General features: G+C 43.7%; 1 protein-coding gene across 2 annotated transcripts in view; it reads right to left on the bottom strand.

Moving 5' to 3' along the window:
- Positions 1-23,913, bottom strand: part of PRKCQ (protein kinase C, theta) — a 101,428-nt gene that overhangs the window by 55,883 nt on the left and 21,632 nt on the right. For both annotated transcript variants that reach the window (XM_011957054.1, XM_011957055.1), the window contains 5 exons: positions 21,246-21,375; positions 14,127-14,236; positions 13,240-13,357; positions 11,536-11,696; positions 6,765-6,938 (listed from right to left, as the gene is read on the bottom strand). In XM_011957054.1, the coding sequence (XP_011812444.1) occupies positions 6,765-6,938; positions 11,536-11,696; positions 13,240-13,357; positions 14,127-14,236; positions 21,246-21,375 (693 nt within the window). The remainder of the gene's footprint in view (positions 1-6,764; positions 6,939-11,535; positions 11,697-13,239; positions 13,358-14,126; positions 14,237-21,245; positions 21,376-23,913) is intronic.

Here is a 23,913-nt window from a genome sequence, read left to right as displayed (position 1 = left end):
CGGCTAGGTTTTTGTATTTTTAGTAGAGACGGGGTTTCACCGTGTAGACCAGGATGGTCTCGATCTCCTGACCTCGTGATCCACCTGTCTCGGCCTCCCAAAGTGCTGGGATTACAGGCTTGAGCCACCGCGCCCGGCCTCCTGCCTTCTTAATTAATGAACCTTGTTAAAGATTACCTTCCCCTTTTTTTGTCCTATTTTCCTTAGACCAGATATCAGAAAACCCATGACTATAGAACACTCTGTAAAAGATGTTAAATGTCCCTTTCCCAGAAAGAAACACTGCCTGTAACCAAGTTCCTGGAACTATGCATCAGCCTTGCATGAAAAATGTAATCCTGCTGAGAATGCCTCTGTCTCTCCCTATGGAAATAAAACTCTAAAGTTCCCTCCTTTGCAACTCTGACACCATTCTTTTGGGGTGTTTCCAGGTGGGGGCATCCTCAAACTTTGAGTCTGAGTAAGTGCTCTTTAAATTAGATTCTGGCCTTTTTGATTATTTCAGGTTGACAGCTGTAAATCAACTCATTTTTGTAAATTTGATATAAATCTAACATTTGCCAAATCACAGTTTGGTTGCATAGCAGGGGAATCTGCAGAACGTCTAAGTGACCCCCAGTTTCTGAAATAACATCTTATAAGCGTTCTCAGGATCAGAACGCTGCCAGAGGAATTTAAAGAAAAGAGGCTTCTCTGTCACTACAGATGGGGGGCAGCATAAAAAGTTAATTCTTGTCTTACTGCAGAGACACGTCTTTTGGAGGATGTGGTTTCTGTGGGTTTTCTTTTCTTTGCTACAATTGTGATAATTTCCAGGGCTCCTAGCTCAACTGAAGGGTTCATGGATTGAAGCATTTTTGAGAGCTTCAGGTGAAGCAGTTTCTGAGTAAAATGCTTGAAATTAAAAACTTTCTTGGATGGATTTTGCCTTAAAATTAGGGAAATACCAGGATGACACACTTTTTAAAAACTATCGAGTTGAAGGAGGTTTTCTTTTTAATTTTAAATGATAATAATACCTTATAGTTAGTATGGTATTTTCTCCAAAAAGGATCCGAACTTCTCTGCAAGTGCTATTATTACTATTATTATTATTATTATTATTATTACTTTTTTTTTTACATTATCCTTTGGGAAGCAAAAAAGGAGAACCAATGTCACAAAGAAATGTTAGGTGACTTGCTCAAAGTAACTCACACACTCACGCCCTGAAGCCATAACCGGAAGTAGAGCTTTGTGTGTTCTATGAATAGAAAGTGAAACTCAGTTTTCTTTTTCATAAAAGAAAAATTTCAAAGTGATACTGACAAACAATGTTCAACTGGTGCATATTGGGAGTCTGGGAGTCAAGGGCAGTGATGTGGATCCAGGAACACTAGCGTTCTGCCTCCTGGCATCACTCTGGGAGGCCACTCTTCAGAGGCCCGCAAAACCACAGCTGCCTGCCCTCCAGTCCAACCTGAGGGGAAGACCCGGAGACAGAGATGTTCCTATAGGATCTAGAGCTACTGAGGTGTGAAATAGTAACACTTCTGGTTTTTTTTTTTTTTTCAAAGTATGTATTTTATTTTTATTATACTTTATGTTCTAGGGTACATGTGCACAACGTGCAGGCTCGTTACATATGTATACATGTACCATGTTGGTGTGCTGCACCCATTAACTCGTCATTTACATTAGGTATATCTCCTAATGCTATCGCTCCCCCCTCCCCCATGCCATGACAGGCTCCCCTTCCTGTGTCCACGTGTTCTCACTGTTCAGTTCCCACCTATGAGTGAGAACATGCGGTGTTTGGTTTTCTGTTCTTGCGATAGTTTGCTGAGAATGACGGTTTCTAGCTGCATCCATGTCCCTACAAAGGACATGAACTCATCCTTTTCTATGGCTGCATAGTATTCCATGGTGTATATGTGCCACATTTTCTTAATCCAGTCTATGACTGATGGACATTTGGGTTGGTTCCAAGTCTTTGCTATTGTGAATAGTGTCGCAATAAACATACGTGTGCATGTGTCTTTATAGCGGCATGATTTATAATCATTTGGATATATACCTAGCAATGGGATGGCTGGGTCAAATGGTATTTCTAGTTCTAGATCCTTGAGGAATCACCACACTGTCTTCGACAATGGTTGAACTAGTTTACAGAAATAGTAACACTTCTTAAATGTCAGAATACAGATCGGCCTTTCAGAATTCAAAGGAGACACAGAGGAAGGTAGACCTTAGTTCACTTTTAATTTTTAAGGGAAAATTATTTCCTTGAAATTAAAAAGAAATAGCATCCTTACAGTGTTAGATGCATCTTTAGTTTCCAGACAAATTTTGAAAGTAAATCTTATTTTTCAACAGTTTTATCAGAGATAGAGCACAGAAACTTTGGATACTTGAGTTATTAATTTTTCTTTTACTGCAGCATAATTAAAAAGAGGGAAATTGTTTTTTTCAGAGGGAAATACTTTCCCTTTGAGTATTTCAAAGTTTTATGGGTTTTTTTTCTAATTGTTTTAAATTTACTTGTAAGTGGATATAGTTAAAAAATTTATGACAACTGTTCTTGTAGACAAATTTTATTTTGGATTTTCCTATTTTTCTTACTTTTTAAAATGTAAGTCATGGAAACTATTACAAATCTAAGCTGGAAATCTAGTAGTGCAAAAGTTGGCTGACATCCGCACTGAAGTGGGTACTGAGAAGGGATTGTGCAATTTTAAGCCCTGCAGACTTTCATGTAAGACAGAAAATGTAAATATTATAACAAAGAAATGTTAGAAAAAAAATAAAAGAAATAATAGCTAGCCCTTCTTTTCTCTTGCACAGACAGCAGCCTCTCAGAATGCTCATCTACATTAGACCCTGAGCCAGTAATTTATGTCAGAGCCTGGATGATGCACAAAGTCATCTTGATCTAGCACACAGAAAATTAATTTTGAAGATTCTTTTGATTTGAGCCTCATTCAGATTCAGACTCAGATTCCATGAATTATTCTGTACATCTCTGGCCCCAGACAGCACCATCCCATTAGGGCCCCTGGTTTTACAGCTCCCAGCCCCTCTGCCTGTAACTCTTACTCTCTGTCCTTGGCAGGGGTAAAGTGGGTGCCTCAGAGCCCTGCTGATAAACAGCAGAGCTGGGCTTGAACTTCAGAATCCAAGTCCACAGGAATTTTCACATTTTGTAGCTTCCTAAATGGCTTTATCATATTTTCACCCTTCCATAGGTGATATATCCCTCATCTATGAAATTTAAAAACTTTAACAGTTTAATCCAAATGCCTCTGATTAATAACAAGTGAATACTTGTCCTCAGAATCTCCTGAATAATCTGGTATTCAACAGGCGCTCTCTTTGGAGGAAGAGAACAGATGAATAACTTCCTTTAAAAAATAACAATGCCCTGGAGAAGTACATAGTTAATTTATCTTATCTGATGTCTTCACTAGTATACACAGGTAACTGTCCTCTCAAGAAAGGTCATTCCCAACATGTTCCCAGAACAAAGCATTATCCATATCAAGTATCAATTGTTGCCTTTTGCATTCACTTGTGGTATTTAATCAGTTACTTTGACAAGCAAGGTTTGAAGAATAAGACATCTCAGAAAAAACAACTCGGGTGTTGGGAAAGGTGAGTCAAGCATCTTCCTTTCTTTCTTTCCTCTCTTTCTAAAAGGTCTCGGTTCCTTGAAATCTGAGTCTTGAGCCAGTCAGATTTACATTTCATGTGCACATTCTCTGCTGAAGTTTTTTTTCTTTCTTCTGGCCTCAATGCTGTGGATGCACTTTTTGCTCAGGTCTTGGTAAAGCATCCCAGCTGCATGGAACTCAGTTATGCCTAGTGTTCCATTATTGGAACACTAAGCAAGTGGGAGTTATTTATATCCTACTGCTCAAGGTCATCGCCAAGGTCTGATTTTAAAATTCAACAAGTTGCAACCTCAGGCATAAATGGGTTAAGGAGATCTCTCATTAGAGGGACAGAAACAAATGCTGCCTGAAGCTGTGATGGACAGGCAAGAGAAGGGAGCACACTGATCCTCTACAAAGTGGGATTCCCAACAGCCTTCCCCATAAGACACAAAAACCATCATACATGCAAATCAAAAAAAAATTGGGGAAAAGGCACCAAGAGAAGCACAACTGCTTAAGTGCCCAGAAGCCCAGTCTAAAGTGTGTTTATAGTAACATACACAGAAAGACATAATAAAAATAAAATCACTTATCATCCTACCTCCCAATTAACAACTGTCAGTTTTTCATTATTTTTCATGCTTATGCATGCATATGTTCTTGCTTAAAAGGAAATCTTATATATTCCCACTTATGATTTCATAAACATCATTCTATATTAATATTTAAGCATTTATACCATCTTTTAAAATGGTTATACAGTATTATTTTCTCTGACCATATAATAATTTATTCAATAAATCATTAGGCATTTGTGTTGTTTCCAATTTTTCACTATTATGAAGGCTTTATCATAAAAGTCTTTATTTATGGCAAAAAAAAAGAGTGTGTTTAGCAGTTTGCTACAAGCCCCAAAATACCGCAAAGGGAAAAGATTACAGGGAGCCACCGGGTGTGCAGAAAATCTAGACAACAGCATGGAAAGGGTGGCAGAGTTTGTCCCTTTGCCTGCAGGTGACATACCTTCACCCTCCCAATAGCATGGAGATGGTGGCAGAGTTTGTCCCTTTGCCTGCAGATGACATACCTTCACCTTCCCAGGCCAATGGGTATTTATCATCTCCAGGAGGAGTTTCTAGTGCAAAATCTCTCTAGCCTTCATCATGGGAAGTCCCAGCCTGCTCTTGCAGCAGGAAGTGGGCCTGCATTCTCCTAAATAGCTGATCAGGACACCTCGCTGCTTTCTACTTCCTCTCCTGCAGCTGCACCTTTCATGCCCAAGACCCTTTCTGCCCATTCAAATTCCCGTTTCTAGTTTCTCTCAGCTCTGGTACTTTGTGTCTGCCTTCTGATCTAATACTACTCATCCTGTTAGAAATATAGCCTTGACTCTTATTAGAGTGTGAAGTTCTCAAGGTCGGGAGCTGTATTATATACTTCCGTATCCTCCACAGTGCTTTGAGCCCAGCATATGCTCAGTAAGTGCTTTGCCATGGTCTGGTTTCTCTTTATCTTAGGTAAGCGCATTTATTCATTGATTTGGTTATTGAACATTTGCTGAGAATCTACTGGGAACTGCAGAGGTGGTGATGGATGCCCCAGTTGCCATCCACTTTCCTCTTTCATTCCCTGGTTCCCTCATTAATTCTTCCCATGGCTCAAGTCACCTTGGAAGTTTTCTCTCATTCACTCTCTAGTCATCATGGCCTGAGATAGAAAGTAGGAAAAGGGCTGGACACGGTGGCTCACGCCTGTAATTCCAGCACTTTGGGAGGTGGAGGGGGGTGGATCACCTGAGATCAGGAGTTTGAGACCAGCCTGGCCAAGATGGTGAAACCCTGTCTCTACTAAAAATACAAAAATTAGCTGAGCATGGTGGTGCACACCTGTAATCCCAGCTACTTGGGAGGCTGAGGCAGGAGAATCACTTGAACCTGGGAGGCGGAGGTTGCAGTGAGCTGAGATGGCACCATTGCACTCCAGCCTGGGCAACAGAGTGAGACTCCAAATCAAAAAAAAAAAAAAAAAGAAAGAAAGAAAGGAAAAAGAAAATGGAAAAGCCTCCACCCCTCGTGTTCTTTGGACCCTAGTCATAATGGTCCCACTTGGGACTGCGAATTAGTGCAGGTGGTGGACAGCTGGGGCGGGGTGGCAGAGAGGAGACAAACCAGGTGAGAAGAATCATAATGCGTGTGCGTGAAAACTAACCTTTGAGGATGTTCATTTTAGTGTTATTTAAATCGGAACAAAAAATTAGAGATGTTCTAGTTAAATCACGTTGTAGAATATCCAAAGACGTAAGAAAATGTACAAAATAGAGTGTAACAAATGCAGAGTACCGAGCAGTAGATATTTACAGCGGGTTGCTGTTTTTGTTTTTAAAAGTCCACTGCAGAGAGAATCTACAGGAGAAACTTCAAAGTATTAATGGCGAGTATATCTAAGTGGTGGGATTACAAGTGATTTTCTTCTTTGAGTTTATAAACGTTTTCTACAATGATCCTGAACAATTTTGAGTCCGAAAGAAAAGGATTTTTTTTTTTTTTTAAAGGAAAAAGGAGACCAGAATGCAAGTCCTCCCAGAATGGCACAGCCTTCTGGCAAATTCAGCCTAAGGAAAGGGTCCCAACGCGGAGTGGGAATGCAGACGCATCCAACCTCCACCTCCGGGCTCAGGAGCTTGCTCACTGATGAGCCCACTCTAAGGCTGCTTTTTCTGCCAGTCTTGAAGAGAAAAATAATAGTGTACGTGCATTTTGATCTATTTTCCAACTTTTATCTCTTCAAACACATGCAGGGCAGATGAACAAACAATTGTCACGTTTTCCCCCAAAGTCACGGACTGCTGAGAAGCCCGGTTGTTACGCTAAATGAAACCAAATTCTAAAAAACAGAAAACAGACAAACAAATCTAGAAGTAAAGATCCTTCCCAATCGACGACATTGAAACATTCTAAGTAAAACTTCCATGGTGTGTAGAAGGGATGAAACTTGTTTGATGGATGGCAGGTACACCGAAATGTAAGGTAAATATGGAGGCAACGACCCGCCTCTCCTAACGAGGGCGCCATTGGAGGTACCACGCTGAGACAGGTTAGAGCGGAAGTAGGGTTGTCAGAGCAGAAGCCATACCTTGGTCTGGAACGTACAAAACATGTGCGTCAGAAACGGATGCTCCCAGGCCAAGGAAAGAACTCTCTTCTCTACCATCGTGCACTCAACATCATCGTCCATCAAGACCACGTCTTTCTTTAAGGCCTTTATGGCGAAAAATTGATTGGTTTTCTTGAATTCTGCCAGGAAGACCTAGAAGGAAAGGGAAGAAGTAACTTTATTTTAGAATTTGGATTCCCACTTATTAAAAAAGAGACAGAGTCCTGAGAGACACCTGTGCTGGGTGGGAAAAGAGGTTCCTTCTCCAACCCCCACCCATCCTGCACAGGTCATTCCTGAGACAAAATGGAGCACTTCACTGGTTTCAGACACGACATCACTGTTTCATACTATCTTTGTACTCTTTCCAAGGGTTTCACAAAATTATTAAGCAATCGAATGAGTTTTTAAAAGTGTGCCCTGCCTGCTCAGGGGCCTGAGTGAGGGTACAATAAAAATCCAGAGACATAAAGCGCACAGTGAAGAAAGAAGAGTTGAATGTGGAGAGAAGAAATTGTCCTTGAAACATCACTGCAAGTGCACATAAATCCTAGCTTTATATTTTACCCAGTTTTTCCAGGCCAAAAGAAGAATGGAGGGATATAGTTCTCCTTGTGTACTTTAAAAAAAAAAAAAAAAAACCAGCGGCCAGGCATGGTGGCTCACGCCTGTAATCCCAGCACTTTGGGAGGCCGAGGCAGGTGGATCACCTGAAGTCAGGAGTTCGAGACCAGCCTGGCCAACATGGCAAAACCCCATCTTTGACTAAAAAAAAAAAAATTTCAAAAATTAGGCGGGCATGGTGGTGGGCGCCTGTAGTCCCAGCTACTTGGGAGGCTGAGATGGGAAAATTGCTTGAACCTGGGAGGTGGAAGTTGTGGTGAGCCGAGATCACGCCACTGCACTCCAGCCTGGGTGACAGAGTGAGACTCTGTCTCAAAAGAAAAAATAAATAAATAATCACCATTTTCTCTGACAACACAGCAATGAATTATTCATAGCAGAATGTATGGCACATAGTAGGTCCTAAAATGTGACTGACACTGGGTTCAAAGAATAACTTGCTCAGATTCTTGGAGCTACTAGGGAAAGATTTAACTCCGAAGTTTACTTTCCCACTTGATTTCGTGGCTGTCATATCAAAGGACACCAAAATGGGAATGAAACATTTTATGACCTTCTATGTGTCATACACTCTGCTACCTACTTTACACTTGCGACCTAATTGTATTATCTAATTTAATTCTTAGCTCATCACGCTCTGCCAGACAGAAGTTAACAGCACTAACAACAAACACCGAGTTCAAAGAATAACTTTCTCAGATTCTTGGAGCTACTAGGGAAGATTTAACTCCAAAATTTACTTTTCCCACTTGATTTCATGGCTCTTATATCAAAGGACACCAGATGGCATATGATGGAGGGTTCCAACAATTTTAGGTTTTGCAAATGATGCAGCAACACACTGTTGTCAATGGTAAGGGCATGGCATTTGGAGACAGAAATTTCTAGCTCTAGTTTTATTTCACAGACATTTACTAACTGTGGAAATATGGGCAGACGAATTAGCCCCTCTGAGCTCCAGTTTCCAATTACTGCATTCTCTAACTTACAGGACTGTTGTGAAAGTCAGGTAAGATGAGACCTGGGAAAGTAGACTCTAAAATGATCTCTGAATCACACTTGTTAAAATTCAGTCATTTGTCATTTGTTTCTTTTCTTGACTTTTGGGAAAGACCGAAGTCGATGATGCTACAACAGCCCTGAACACACGAGAGTCTAGGTTTAAAACGCGATGGTGCAGGTTCGTGGCTTGGTGGTAGCTGACTTGATAGAAGGGATGAAACTTAGATGGGAATTCAGGCAAATGAATGATGCTCACATCCCCAGAGAACACATAATTTGTTTTCGTAGGCTTAAAAGTTGTGTGAGGAGAACAAGGGTATAGAGGTCTTGGTGAGGAAACATACTTTCCATATAAAGGCATAAGAGAGAGAAAAGACAAGTTTTGGAGTATTCTTAGCATTGTGAGAAAGAGAAACATGGCCATCCTATCTTGCTTTGATACCTCCCCCTCCTCTCCTTTCCATGTGTAGGGACTCAGGGTCCTGATGAAAAGAAGTAGATGACTTTGGACATGGAGTGGGGGAAACCTGGGGCTCCCCGCTGCGCCTTGGGATACTAAGGCTTGTAGGTTTAACTTAATGTCTTTCTTATTAACCTTATTCAAATGTAGAAATCCACATGGGAACAAAGAAAGATAAACATTTCATTAACAATTAAAAGTACTCTTTTAGTAATTGCTTCTTTCAGTAAAACATCCTAAAACCAGCCATAAACTAAGAAGTCGAAAAGACAATTTCCATCTATGTAATGTACTTTCAATTTTTGGTAACAAGTTATAATTGCACATTAATTGCTGCTAAATTATAATGAAGACTGACTGTAAAATTGTCTATTACACTCAGATTAGCACGAAATGAGCCTGCGGTGGTTCATATTATTGTGGAAATGAACAAAAAGAATTCATGAATATCAGCTACCATGTGCTGGACAGAGTAGATTTTGCTGAAAGGCATCAGTGTTTAAATCCAAACCCCAAATGGAGCACAATATTCTTCAGCTATGGCGACTGCTCAGTTGCATTTTAGTTTGTTTAATATTAAATAAACTGGGTAAGACATCCTGCCAAAGTCTGGTTAGCAGGTGTAGTGTATAATGCTGCCTTTGGCTGCACAGATTCATGGAATAGTCATCTCTGATTAAAATTTTCCTAGGAGTCCCATCCAAGAATGTAAAACAAATAGGAGCCCCATTAACACATGAGATATCTTTAATATCAAAATTACCTAAAAGCCTGTATTCCATATCATCCCTCCTTAAATCACTTGACTGCTTGAAAATTTTCTGCAGTCAGTCACCAATAGTTGGTTATAATTTCTTAAATTATCTCTTCTTCCTTCTTCTCACCTCCCCCTTCTTCTTTTTTCCTTTTTTTTTTTTTGGCTTGTCCTCCTTTCCCTCTTTCCTTCCCCTCCGTGTCATCTATGAGTGATGGAGACAACTCCCCACCTGCATGTACGACAGGAAGAATTTAGAGGAGAGACTTCCTCTACAATTTTTTTTTTCCAGGACTCTCAAGCTACAGTTTTCTTATGGGCTGAATTGTGTCTGTGCTGAAGTCCCAATCCCCAGTACCTCGGAATGTGACTGTGTTTGGAGACACGACCTTCAAAAAGATAATTAAGGTTAAATGAGGTTATTGCAGCAGGTCCTAATCCAATATGACTGGTATTTTCATAAGAAGAGAGCATTTAAGCAGAGTGTGGTGGCACAACTGCAATCCCAGCTACTAGGGAGGCTGAGACAGGAGGATCACTTGAGTTCAGGAGGTCAAGATCAGCCTGGGCAACATAGTGAGACCTCATCTCAAAAAAGGAGAACACTTAGATGCAGACATGCACAATAGGAAGCTAATATTGAAGGCACAGAGAGAGGACTGCCATTACAAAGCAAGGAGAGGGGCCTGGGAAGAAACAACCCACGCAACACCTTGATGGTGAACCGCCATCCTCCAGACCTGTGAGAACATGAATTTCTGTTGTTTAAGCCAGTCAGTATGTGACATTTTGTTATAGCAGCCTGTATTAGTCTGTTATCATGCTGCTAATAAAGACATGCCCAAGAATGGATAATTTATAAAGGAAAGAGGTTTAATGGACTCGGTTCCACATGGCTGGGGAGGCCTCACAATCATGGTGGAAGACAAAGGAAGAGCAAAGGGACGTCTTACATGGTGGCAGGCAAGAGGGCATGTGCAGGGGAAGTCCCCTGTATAAAATCATCAGATCTCTGCCAGGCGTGGTGGCTAACACCTGTAATCCCAGCACTCTGGGAGGCCAAGGCGGGCGAATCACCAGGGTCAGGAGATCAAGAAGACCATCCTGGCTAACATAGTGAAACCCCGTCTCTACTAAAAATACAAAAAAATTAGCCAGGCGAGGTGGCGGATGCCTGTAGTCCCAGCTACTCAGGAGGCTGAGGCAGAAGAATGGCGTGAACTCGGGAGGCGGAGCTTGCAGTGAGCCGAGATCATGCCACTGCACTCCAGCCTGAGCGACAGAGAAAGACTCTGAAAAAAAAAAAAAGATAATCAGATCTCATGAGACTTACTGACTATCATGGGAACAGCATGGGAAAACCCATCCCCATGATTCAGTCAGCTTCCGTGGGTCCCTCCCATGACACCTGGGGATTATTACAATTCAAGGTGAGATTTGGGTGGAGACACACAGCTGAGCCCTATCGCACCCCAAGGAAACTTATACAAGCCTGAAGACGTTTAATAGAGGGAGAAAAAAAATCACATACAAACTAAAACAATACTCCAGGCTTGAGAATGAAGCAAAAGAAGAAAAAACAAAATGAAACAAATGCAAACACCGTGTGAAACAGGAAGTGGCTGAGGCACCTTCCTATTCTTTGGTGCCCAAAGACATCAAACTCAGAGGCGTGTGAGATGTACACTCTCCAAGCAAAGTAGCTTTGGAGACACAGGTTTCCAGAAAGCTGAGGCTAATGTGGGCCTAGACTCCTTGGGGTCCCTATTTATTCAGAGCCCCCTTAGGAAAGCTCTCTCTGACACTCACATGCAGTCCTGGTGGCCCCACGAGTTTAGTTTCTTTGACCAGGAACTTGGCTCATCAGTTCCTGGAGCTGGGCCACAGCGTTGTCCTGTGCAGTAGCTTACCTTGCCAAAACTGCCTTTCCCCAACATTTTGTGCAAGATAAAATCCTCGATTTTTAGTTTCATCTGCAGGGATGGTCTTTCTATGTTCAGTTCAGGTTCCGGAAGATGGCACATTTTATCCGCCTCATCCAACGGAGACTCCCAGGAGATGCCCTGAGGCTCTGAAAATGGCAAGCTGGTGGTTAAAAATGAACATGGAGTAATGGAGGCCATTCTAGTTACTTAGAGCACATGCTTTCTCTTCTACTTCCCATGCTGAGGCTCCATCATAGTAACTGAGAGTGTTTAGAGGGTTTCCTGCAGTTCAGGCAGCTTTAATACCTCTCCATCTGTCTGTGAGGGCAGCGCCCCCTGTCTGTGAGCCTGGCATTTGGAATTTGGAGTGCGGCCTAAGTCTATTTCTTCAAGACTGGAAATAGTTCAACTTAAGAAACACATTCCAACATGCAAAATACACAAGCTCTGTTAATAATGTCAAATCAAGGGCATCTAGAGATTTTCACCAAATTTTAGGAAAAAATGATTTTCAATTGTTTGCGTGGCTCACAAGCACGGTGGCATCAATTTCTACAATTTACAACGTGAGAGAGAGGAAATGAAATCTAGCGGATTTTTAAAGATCTGAACTGCATCATTCGTCACAGAATTTAAGTCAAGATGCTGCCTATGTTGGCTGGGTTCGGTGGGTCACGCCTGTAATCTGACAACTTTGGGAGGCCGAGGTGGGTGGATTGCTTGAGCTCAGGTGTTCGAGGCCAGCCTGGGTGACATGGTGAAACCCCATCTCTACATCTCTACTAAAATACAAAAAATTAGCTGGGTATGGTTGCATGAGCCTGTAGTCCCAGGTACTTGGGAAGCTGAGGCAGGAGAATCCCTTGAACCCAGGGGGCGGAGGTTGCAGTAAGCTGAGATTGTGCCACTGCACTCCAGCCTGGGCCACAGAGCAAGACTCTGTCTTCAAAAAAGAAAAAAAAAAAAAAGAAAAAGATGCCACCTATGTTGATCATTGCTAAGACATGGTCTCTTTGACTGCCCAGCAACCCCTCCTAAATGTAACCCAAACCTTTCTTTTACATTTTTAAGTTGATTTTAAGTCAGAGAAAACATGAGAACTTTTTAGGAATTTTCCCCTGCCTACAATAGTCTTTATATTTTCAAATCCCTAGGTTTATCTTTCATACTCTTCCAAGGACAATAAGTATTTTAGAATGTATGCTGAAACGACTCAGGTCTCAGAAACATGGGGTCATATCCACTCATGAACTACTTTCAAACAGTAGGCTGGAAAAACTGCCATAAGGTCATGAAAGTGGCTTTGAGTCCTTCTCTTTCCTACCCTTAAATTTAAGTCTCAAAGGTGCAGAGTAAGAATGTCTTCTGCGACCTTCCCACCATCAAGTTTTAAGACAGATTTATTTCTGTAAAACCATTTGACACTGACAGAATGTAACATGCTGAAACTCTAAGAAAACATCTGCGGTTGTTCCCTCCAGACCCATCCCATTTTCTAACCCCCACCTCCTGCCTTTTACAAAGGTAAAAGATTTTGGTTTCTTTTCTAAGGAGTGGGAGCCTCTTAATTGGTAGCTGGAGGTGGATCACCTATCATACCAGGTAAGCTGATAACTTAAATCCAAGGGCATCAGTTTAGGGTTGAGATTAATGACTGACATTGATGAGACTGCTGACCAGGACAGTTACCTCGTTTTCCTGGTGTCGGTAAACATGGCGGCCTTGCTTCATTTTTGGTAGAGCATGGGAGACCAATTTCAACCGGACCTTCTCTGAAGATCTGTTCAGTATCTCTCAAGCAGCGAGCCTAGATGACACACGGAGAGTCAGACCACCCACCATTGAGGGAACAGCTCAGCCTGCTAACCATGGGGACAAAAGCCATTTAAAATTCCTAAATGCATAGGGTCACGGAAGCTCTTCTTTTCCTCAACATTCTTTTAGAACTCCATATTCTGGGAGAGTCTATCTGCTACATTTTACGCATTAGCAGAACATGTTTTCCTCCTTCACACTTTTCTGAGGCTGACAGGATTCTCTCATGCTGTCTATGTCATTCCATCACAAATAAGGACAGGTGGTCAATGGATGGGAAAACAGCTGATACAGGCAATGCCAAGTCTTAAAGAGGGGTTTTCCTTGGATCTGGGAATTCAGCTAATGCCAAGGCAGTAAACAGCAGGGCAAAAGTTGCTCTGGACTCGGTGTTCTGTGAGGACTCTGGGGATGATGCTAGCACATAAGTGTTTCCCCCTAGGCTAGTCTATAACCCGAATATATTCACATAAAGCTGTCAATGAATCTTCAATAAGTTTAATGAATTTATTTGTTTCTGCATTGCTCATGCCATGAAGAATTTAAGATTTTATAAAGCTCGGCATAATACAAGTGCATCAAATCACTATCTCCAATGGGGGGGCACTGTGGGCACGGAGATGAAAGCCAGGGGCAAGGCTGGCGCTCAGAAATACATCCCGGCATTTCCTGTAGGGCTGCCACAGGTGAAGGAGCAGGGCATGGACATCCTTGCTGAGTGGCCATGGTGGGAACGTGTCCACGGCACATGCTCCTCCTACCTGTTGAGTGCTCTCAATCATGGCCAGTGCTTCAGCCATTAGCTTCTGGTTTATGCCACAAAGGTTGGCCACCTTCGTCTGGCATCTGTGATGTACATTCATGCCACATGCTGGAAGGAAGAAGGCAGTTGGTGAGCAAGAGTGGAAGAACCCCCTGGTGCTAAGCAGCTCTCTCTGGAGGTAAGACAGAGCCTTGTGGATATGGAGGGAAGCCTACGGTGCCATGGCTGGGAGGAAGTTGGCCCTGGCTCTCCCTGGTAGTGATCCACGTGCTGGAGGGGAAGTGAGGTAGGAGGTGGGACTCAACTCTGGAGGTGGGGTTCAGATGCCAGACCAAACTGAAGACTAGCTAAAACAGGGACAGGGCAGAAGCAGCTTTCCAGAAGATGCCCACCTGTGTGCCATGTCAGTTTACCATTGCCATGGCAATACCCAGACGTTACCACCCTTTTTCCAGGAACTTAATTTGCACGTAGTTAAAAGTGGGTATAAACAGGATTGCAGCACTGCCCTGAGCTGCTACTCTCTGCTGGAGCTGTAACACCAACAGAACTGTAACACCGTTGACCAATGAAGCTGTTTTCTTCTACTAACAGCTGGTCCTTGAATTCTTCCTGGGCGAAGTAAAGAACTCTCCTGGGCTAAGCCCCACTTTGGGGCTCACCTGCCCTGCATCAGAGGAATGTTCCTACCCATTCCAATCTGGGTCCAAAACATCCCCTTTCCTACCTGGGCTGTGAGGAGCTTCCCCCAGCCTTTAGGTTGAAGCCCAGGAGGCAGCCTCAGCCTGCCGATGTTTTATTTATTTAATTCACAAAATTCATTTGAGGCTACAAAAGGGAAATCTTTTCTTTGGAACAAAGAATAACAAAAGAGCGTGGGAATGGTTAAGTCTTGAGATTCTTTTACTCTTTGTCTTTCTCTCTTGGGATATGATAGGGCAGTTTTATAAGTAAGCTAAGGCCCGAGGCAGCTACTGCCTCCACTTCTGTCCACAGTGTGACTGCCCGGAGAATGGCAATACGACTTGATGGAGCAAAAGCACCTCTTTCCACCTCCCCCTCTTTCCCCCTGTGCCCACTTCTGCCACCCACTGCTCAGCATCCTCCTTCTGATAATCTCCTTAGGATATAATTTTCCTAAGGCCCATGATCACTTCTACTTTCATTAACAGATCCCCTTCTAAGAGCTGTTCAGAAAACAGCACACCACACTCCTCACAGCCAGGGCAATAGCCCAGGCGGAGGAAGGACAATGGTGATTGTTTTACAGAGACGGGCACTGTGGTTTAAGGATGTCAGAAGCTACCTAGACCTATTTGTTTGTTTGTTAGCTTTTGTTTTTGAAACAGAGTCTTGCTCTGTCTCCCAGGCTGGAGTACAGTGGTGCCATCTCAGGTCACTGCAACCTCCACCTCTCAGGTTCAAGCAATTCTGCCTCAGTCTCCCTAGTAGCTGGGATTATAGGCGCCTGCCACATGCTGGGCTAAATTTTGTATTTTTAGTAGGAATGGGGTTTTGCCATGTTGGCCAGGCTGGTCTCGAACTCCTGACTTCAGGTGGCCTGCCTGCCTCGGCCTCCCAAAGTGCTGGGATTACAGGTGTGAGCCACCACGCCCGGCCAACTACCTAGACCTATTTAAAAGAAAACGAACAGGGCTGGGTGTGGTGGCTCAGGCCTGTAATCCCAGAATTTTAGGAGGCCAAGGTAGGCAAATCACGAGGTCAGGAGATCGAGACTATCCTGGCTAACACGGTGAAACTCCGTCTCTACTAAAACTACAAAAAATTAGCCGGGCGTGGTGGCGGGCGCCTGTAGTCCCAGCTACTCGGGAGGCTGAGGCAGGAGAATGGCATGAGCTCAGGAGCCGAGATCACGCTACGCACTCCAGCAGTGAGACTCTGTCTCAAAAAAAAAAAAAAAAAAAAAAAAAACAACTAAGGAGTTTCTCCAGAATAATTACTGCGTTTTTTAATTGTGGCAGCAAGTTTGTTGAAATATTATTTTGGGTTTCTTTTCTTCTCTATATGGTTTTCCTTCCCTGGTCCCTCTTGTCCCCCAGCCCCTTGCCAGGCCATCTCTTGCAGGAAGCCAGACAAGGTTATTTTTTAGGAATTTGAGTGAGTGGGAACCGAAGGCCACTTGTCCCTGAGGACAAGGGCATGTGTCTGAGAGCAGGGAGGGGAGACAGCGAGGAGGTCGTGCCCCTCACCTCTCCTGGACTTTGGAAGAGAGGAGCAAGATTTTGTGGATGCAGAAGTAAAGGGGCAATGCTGAACAGGTTGGTGGAGGTGCTGTGTGTATGTGGGAAGGGATGGACTAGGAGGCTAGCAACACCAGGAGAGGTCACGGCAGAACACACTTAGCAAGACTGGACCAGGCATGGGGGCCTCAGCTTTGAAAAAATATCACAAAACTCTATACATGGTGTGAAAACAGAAAGCCACAGGCTTCACCAGTGTGGGCTTAGATGAGGATGCCAACAGCAACCGGATGTTAGAGCACATTCCCCAGTCTCCAGGGCCCTGTACCCATGACTCCTCAAAACCTCATGTGATTATGGGAAGGGTAGCAGGCCCCAAGAATTACCAGATGAGAATCTTAACTAAGTGGATCTCAAAGTCATAAAGAAAGCAGTATTTCTTGCACGCATGAATTGATAACTTAAATTCACATCTACGACCTAGTTATAGAAGGCAATTCAAATAAAATGAACCAAAGTTTTCTATCATCTTTATAAGTCACATGAGATGTTAAAGAAAAAGAAAGAGGAGGGGGAAATATTTGAGCACCTGTCAGGTGGGTGGAGAATGGTATGCTGGTGGCAGCTGGCACAGCATGGACACTGTGTGACCTTGGGCAAGTCATGCATGCTCTGGGGGCTCCCAGTTAAGGATCCCCAGCACTGAACTCATGATCTATACGGGATTCTAGCTCAGGGGTCCTGTGATTCAGAGCCAGTATTCTGATCCATGAATCCTGACAACACTAGCATAAAAACTAACTTCCACTGCCAGTGACCAAGAGATCCCTCTTGGACTGGAGAGCGTGTGCCCATGTGACTGTGTAAAGACAATTATTAGTTTTAGAAATTCAAATTTTGCTTATGAAACATCACCATTCAAGGCCAGACACAGTGACTCATACCTGTAATGCCAGCACTTTGGGAGGCCGAGGAGGGCAGATCACTTGAGGTCAGGAGTTGGAGACCAGCCTGGCCAACATGGTGAAACCTCATTTCTACTAAAAATAATAATAAAAAAATTTAGCCAAGTGTGAAGGTGCACACCTGTAATCCCAGCTACTCAGGAGGCTGAGGGAGAAGAATCATTTCAACTCGGGAGGCGGAGATTGCAGTGAGCTGAGATCGCACCACTGTACTCCAGTGTGGGAGACAGAGCGAGACTCTGTCTCACAAAAAAAAAAAAAAAAAAAAAAGAGAGAGAGAGAGAGAGAGAGAGAGAGAGAGAAAGAAACATCACCATTAAAATAAAGAACAATCAGATATCAAGATTTCCAAACTCCAGCTGACAGAGTCTGTGAGTAGAGAGTGTTGTAATAGAAGCAGGCACTGGGTGCTGTGAAATCATGTGGTCTTAATCTTATCTGCTGATTTGCACACGTGTGTGCAAAGAAGCTTAGCACAATGACTGGCGTCGAGTAGGTGCTCAACAAATACAACTTCCTTTTCATCTTCATCATTTATTGCACAGATATAGATACTAAAATATTTAGGTGAAATTTGGGCAACCCTCACCTGTAGTTTTCACTGGTCCACTCTTCTTCAAATAGCTCAATAATAAAATAAAACAAACCAGAATTTTCTACGTAAAAACTATTACTTTTTTATTTTTTTTCGACATGGAGTCTCACTCTGTCACCCAGGCTGGAGTGCAGTGGCACGATTTTGGCTCACTGCAACCTCCGCCTCCCGGGTTCAAGTGATTCTCCTGCCTTAGCCTCCCGAGTAGCTGGGATTACAGGTGCCCACCACCACGCCCCACTAATTTTTGTATTTTTAGTAGAGACAGGGTTTTGCCATGTTGGCCAGGCTGGTCTCCAACTCCTGACCTCAAGTGATCTGCCCACCTAGGTCTCCCAAAGTGCTGAGATTACAGGTGTGAGCCACCTCCCCCAGTCTACTATTAAACCATTACTAGACCTAGTCTATAGGCATAGATAGAGCCATAAAAATTCACCTGAAGCAAAATCTTTTCTGCATATTTAAAATCTTTGTTGTTGTGTTGTTGTTGTTGAGACAGGGTCTTGCTCTGTTGCCCAGGCTGTAGTGCAGCAGTGCAATCATAGCTCACTGCAGCCTCCACCTCCTGGATTCAAGCCATCCTCCTGCCTCAGCCTCTTGTGTAGCTGAGACCACAGGCGTGCACCACTACACCCAACTAATTTTTTGATTTTTCCTACAGATGGAGGTCTCACTTTGTTGCCTAGGCTGGTCTCAAACTCCTGGGCTCAAGCCATCCTTCCACATTGGCCTCCCAAAGTGCTGGGATTACAGGTATGTTATCATGCCTGGCCTGAAATCTTTACTATAGAAAGGATTTTTTTTTTTTTTTTTTTAATGATTGATTGTGCTGCAAATTCCACATTGTCAGCATAACTTGCATAACTCACATTCACCTTATTTAGAAGGTGTTAGGTTTTAACTTGGGTAGCCCCAGCTCCATTTTGTTATGCATCACTGTAACACAAAGTGAGGTTGTCAGCTAGGACTGAACATAGGGGGATGGAGTTTTACTTTGCTTCTAACACTGTAGCCACATCTAGGCTTCTCTGTGACTTGCATGGCCGTGAAGAAAGGCCACCACCATCTCCACGACAAGGTCATAAGTCTTTGTTACCAACCTATCAGGCCGTAACTCAATTTCTTGGGGGGCAAAGAGTCCCTCTGGATGACTACTTTCATCGGAATTATCGTGTGGAGAGAGAGAAGGCAGGGTAAAAGGCTAAAGGAGGCCTTACTTAAGACGGCTTGTAAGGAGGCAGGATGAAAGGGAGGCAGAGAGGGAGGGAAGAGAGCCCGAGAAGAGGGCGAGAAGAGTCCAGAGAGGAGGACGTGGGCGTGCGGGGTGAGCAGCACGTGTGTGGACAGCACAGCGGAGGGTCAGGGACCCGGGGGTGTCAGAAGCAAGAATGGAAAACAAACCAGCGCAGGGGAGGGAGAGGAGGGGGGACAAAAGAAAAGGCGGAGGGGAGCACTTGAAATGAAAATGGTAGGAGAGAGCGGGGAACAGAATGGAACGGAAAGGAAAGAATATTCGAGGAAAGAAATGAAACGAAGCAGGCACAAGAGCCCTGCAATCACACCCAGGAACCCCCAGGGAGTTCTAAGCTGTACCGCGGCGCTGCTGGGACCAGCTCTTCTTGTAAGTGGATTCTCGGGCTCCCAGGACATAGAACCCGACCTGACACCATCACAGGAGAACCAAGAGGCGAGAATTTCTTTATTCCTGTTTCTGTGGATATGGTCAGGATGCTGGGACACTAGGTTTTGCCTCTGAACTCTTAATGAACTCTTAATACCCTGCCTATCCATGTCTTCTTGAACAGGGGTGTAGAGAAAAGCGTGTCAGTGTCCTTTGGGGTCAGGAAGGGATTCTTGAGGCTAAAGTTGGCTTCCTGTGATGTCTGCTTTAGGTAATGAGTTGAAAACCTAACCCCTCCTGCCTCCACTGAGAGGTCGCTCTGGGTTCCAAGGACATGTGAACACGATTGGGATGAAGAAGGGGAGAATGCGGAAGATGCTGTGCCTCCTTCCATCACGTACCTCATCACTCAAAAGAGAGGACGTACATTAGTCAGTAGCACTGATCAAAATATGGCTGCCAAGAAAAAATAAAGTGGCTTGTATATTTAATACTTCATCATAAGAAAAGGTCTGTGCTCACCAGGCATGGTGACTCACTCCTGTAATTCCAGCACTTTTGGAGGCTGAGGAGACAAGATTGCTTGAACCCAGGAGTTTGAGACCAGCCTGGGCAACATAGCACGACTCTATCCCTCTTTAAAAAAAAAAAAAAAAAAAAGGCATGGTAGCACATGCCTGTGGTCCCAGCTACTTGAGAGGCGGAAGTGGGAGGATGGCTTGAGCCCAGGAAGTCAAGGCTGCAGTGAGCTGTATTGAGCTACTGCACTCCAGTCTGGGCAACAAAGTGAGACCCTGTCTCAAAAAAAAAAAAAAGTAAAAGAAGAAGAAAACAATAAGAAACTGTATGCAGCAGGTGGCTCTCCTTTTCTGGCTCCATCCTGTGGGCCCTGCCCCCGTCTCTTCCCAACCAGAAAGCAGAGTGCCTTGTCAGTTCTTGTGGTTTTTTTTTTTCTTCCTAGTCCTTAATCCTAGTGTAACAGCATCTCCGCTTCTAGACATTATCGCCTTAGTAACTTGGAGTTGTACAGCAAGAAAGCCTTGCCTTGTTTCCTTTTTTGATGGTAGGTCTGAGAAACTCCCAACGGTAATGAATGGCCGGTTAGGCTGTGCTGCGATCCCGGCCTTGGAAGAAAGACCAGAGAACAGGCAATGGCAGTTAGAGCTGGGCTGTCCTCTTACTGGGCACTTGGAGTTCAGAGCAATGGTTTAGCAATGGTTTTAGTTCAAGCTAATGTTACAGAGTTTCTGTGCAGGACCTTGCGTCAGCCAAATGAATGTACTAGGCTTGCTCCTTGATGAGAGGACAGAAAGAATCTTACTAGCTGGTGCAAAGGAGAAGGGTTAGAGTACCCCACAGCTAGACCTGTTGGGATTAGGAAGGGCAGCCCAGAACCCACTGAGGAAACTACTCGTAGAAAGACCAGTGAGAGGAGAAACACTGTCTTCATTTCCCCCAGGGCTATGGTATGACAGAAGGTGATGGAGCTAGGAGCTTTGATCTTGAACCTGAACTGTTGTGCTGTTTTCTGGGATGTGGGGGTGGGGGTGCGGCAGGGTGCAAGGAAAGGAACATAGTGGCTTATTGCCCCAGAAGACCATACTTACGATCATGAGTTGTCTGGGCTGGGTGTGGAAGTCGTCCCCGCTATATCCTCCCTCCAGTTCCCCAGAAAGCCTCGCTCCATCCCCTAGAGGGTCCACGTCGGACCAGGCTCACCCCCCGCTGGACTCACCATCACACTTGAGCCCTTGCCGTGCCAGTCCCCACAGCAGGGTCCCACAGTGCTCACAGAAGGTCGGGCTCTTGTAATTGTAGACTTTAAATCTGTGTGGCATGTCAATTTTGAATCTCTCCTTGTGGAACTGGAAGAAAGGCAGAAGGTGAAATCACGTGTGTCCCTGGGGCCCCGTCTTTGGATGTTCTTGCAGATACCTTAGCATAACTGACAGAGGTCATCATGAAAACACTGGCATTGTGTGCATTTTAAACCATCATTGTCACTTGTCAAGCCCTAGAGTCATGCCTGAAGATGGCAGGCAGCCCTCGGCAATTGTGGGTGAGGGGGCATGCTTGCCTTCTGCATGTATCAAGCACCCTGTAGACAACTGAAATCTGAGGCATCCGCACAGACAGGCTAACAGCTCAGGAAAATGGCAGGAGGGTCATTTAAACAAGCGCTAAGGAAACACTGCTTCCATTTAAACAGATGAAGATTCCCTTCCTGTTTTAGTATAAATATTTTCTTTTCTCTTTCAGTCCAGAACTAGTGCTTTTAACCTTTGTAAGATGTAAAAAACAATGCCTTCTTTAAAGGAAACATTTCTATGGGTTTATCCTAATGTGAGAAGCATTTCACACCTATTATTCATGAACTGAGGTGGCAAGAGGAGGGGGTAGTTCCTGCCAGGTGCGGTTAACAAATATGTCACATGCATCATCTACTACACAGGAGATATCTCACGTAATCCTCAAAATACCCCATTTCAAGTAGCTGCTATTACTGTTCTCCTTTGACAGGTAAGGAGATGAAGCACAGAGAAGGTAAGAAACTTGCCCAGGACACACAGCTCTAGAGCTGGGATATCTATAAGCTTGGCAGTCAGAATCAGAGTCCAGCCATTCTCTTTTCTGTCTCAAAATAAATGTGAAGACTTAGCGGGATGGGGAGAGGGGAGTGGGAGAAAGATGCTAGTGATCGATATAGATTTTTTTTTTTTTTTTTGAGACGGAGTCTCACTCAGTCGCCCAGGCTGGAGGGCAGTGGCGCAATCTTGGCTCACTGCAAGCTCCGCCTCCTGGGTTCACACCGTTTTCCTGCCTCAGCTTCCCGAGTAGCTGGGACTACAGGAGCCCACCACTATGCCCGGCTAATTTTTTTGTATTTTTAGTAGAGACGGGATTTCACTGTGTTAGCCAGTATGGTCTCCATCTCCTGACCTTGTGATTCACCTGTGTCAGCCTCCAAAAGTGCTGGGATTACAGATGTGAGCCACCACGCCTGGCCCAGAATCTTTTTAAAAAATAGTTTTCCAGAGTTTAAATCAAACTTATCGCATGAACAACCACAAAACACTTGGGTTAGTTGGATTCCTGGTAAGAATGTCAATATTCTTGTGTAGGATAAAATGCTTTATTTTCTAAAGGTTTATAATCTCTGCGGAAGTTTCTAACTCCACAGTTCCTTTGGGAAGGTGCACAGCAAAGATGTCTTATTCATCAGCACAGCGGTAGATCTAACCTTTCCGCCTGGGTACTGGTCAGCGTTGGTTCTTTAGAATGACTGTTTAGAATTGATTAAAAATTGCCCAGTACTTACTATAGCCATTTTCAACCAAGAAAAAAATAATTTTCAGGACTCACTTATATTCCACAGTTTAAATGTGAGCAATTAATAGGTCAAGGTCCAGGCTGGAAGGGGACCATTTCGAATCTTGAATGCAGGCCCAGATGGCTCAAGACCCCATGGCTGATGAAGACTCTATGTACACACTTTCCAGTATGAAAACCCATGAGCTACATGGGGCTGGCAAACACTTGAAAGGTGGTGAGTTAGAATTGAGATGTGCTGGACATGTGAAGTAATACACCCTGGAGTTTGAAGTCTTTTGTATAAAAAAATTACTTAAGGTATCTGAATTTTCAAATGTCCATTATATGTTGAAATGATAATATTTGAACAGATTGGATGAAACAAAATATATTATTAAAATTAATTTCACCTATTGCTTTTTATTTAATGTGGGCTACTTGAAAATGTAAAATTGCACACATAGCCCTTATTCTATTTATTTCTATTGGACAATACTCCTCCGGGGTAGAGGAACAAAAGAATCCCAAAGATGATATCCCCTTGAGTGAACAAGAAATCAAAATATCCCCAGAGAAGATAATATCACAGAAATTAATTCATGCAGCGGACAGTTTCTCAAGACTTTGTACCAGGGACTTTGTTAGCCATTGAGGTTAACAGTGATTCAGACATTTGTACTTTTTTCTAGAAAAGCTGAAGGCATCAAGTAAAGGAAGAAGTCTGGGAGGTGAAAATTTGATTTAAACAAGCAAAATCACGGTCTGAGAAATTGTGATCTTAATTTTAGTACCAGCTCTGCCACTGACAGGTGATCAAACATGAACGAACTACTCTAACCTCTTTGAGTCTTAGCAGAATCACCGGTTCGCACGAGTTTATCCCCTTCTGGTTCTAAATATTAGAAGAAATTCTACTCTGGAAAGACCCAGCCAATTCGCCTTCTCTGAACCTGCCCCTTTGTTGGAGAAAATCACAATCCTGAGAAGGCTGACTCCGTCCAGTTCAAATGGACTTTCAGCTCTGCTCCACAGTCTGGCTTTTCACAAGTCACCTTGCTTTCTCTAAGGTAATTATCCCACAGATCTTCCTT

This window comes from Colobus angolensis, unplaced genomic scaffold (genome assembly GCF_000951035.1).
Source record: "Colobus angolensis palliatus isolate OR3802 unplaced genomic scaffold, Cang.pa_1.0 Scaffold432, whole genome shotgun sequence".
In the NCBI taxonomy this organism is placed as follows: domain Eukaryota; kingdom Metazoa; phylum Chordata; class Mammalia; order Primates; family Cercopithecidae; genus Colobus; species Colobus angolensis.
This window is presented reverse-complemented; position numbering and strand designations above follow the sequence as displayed.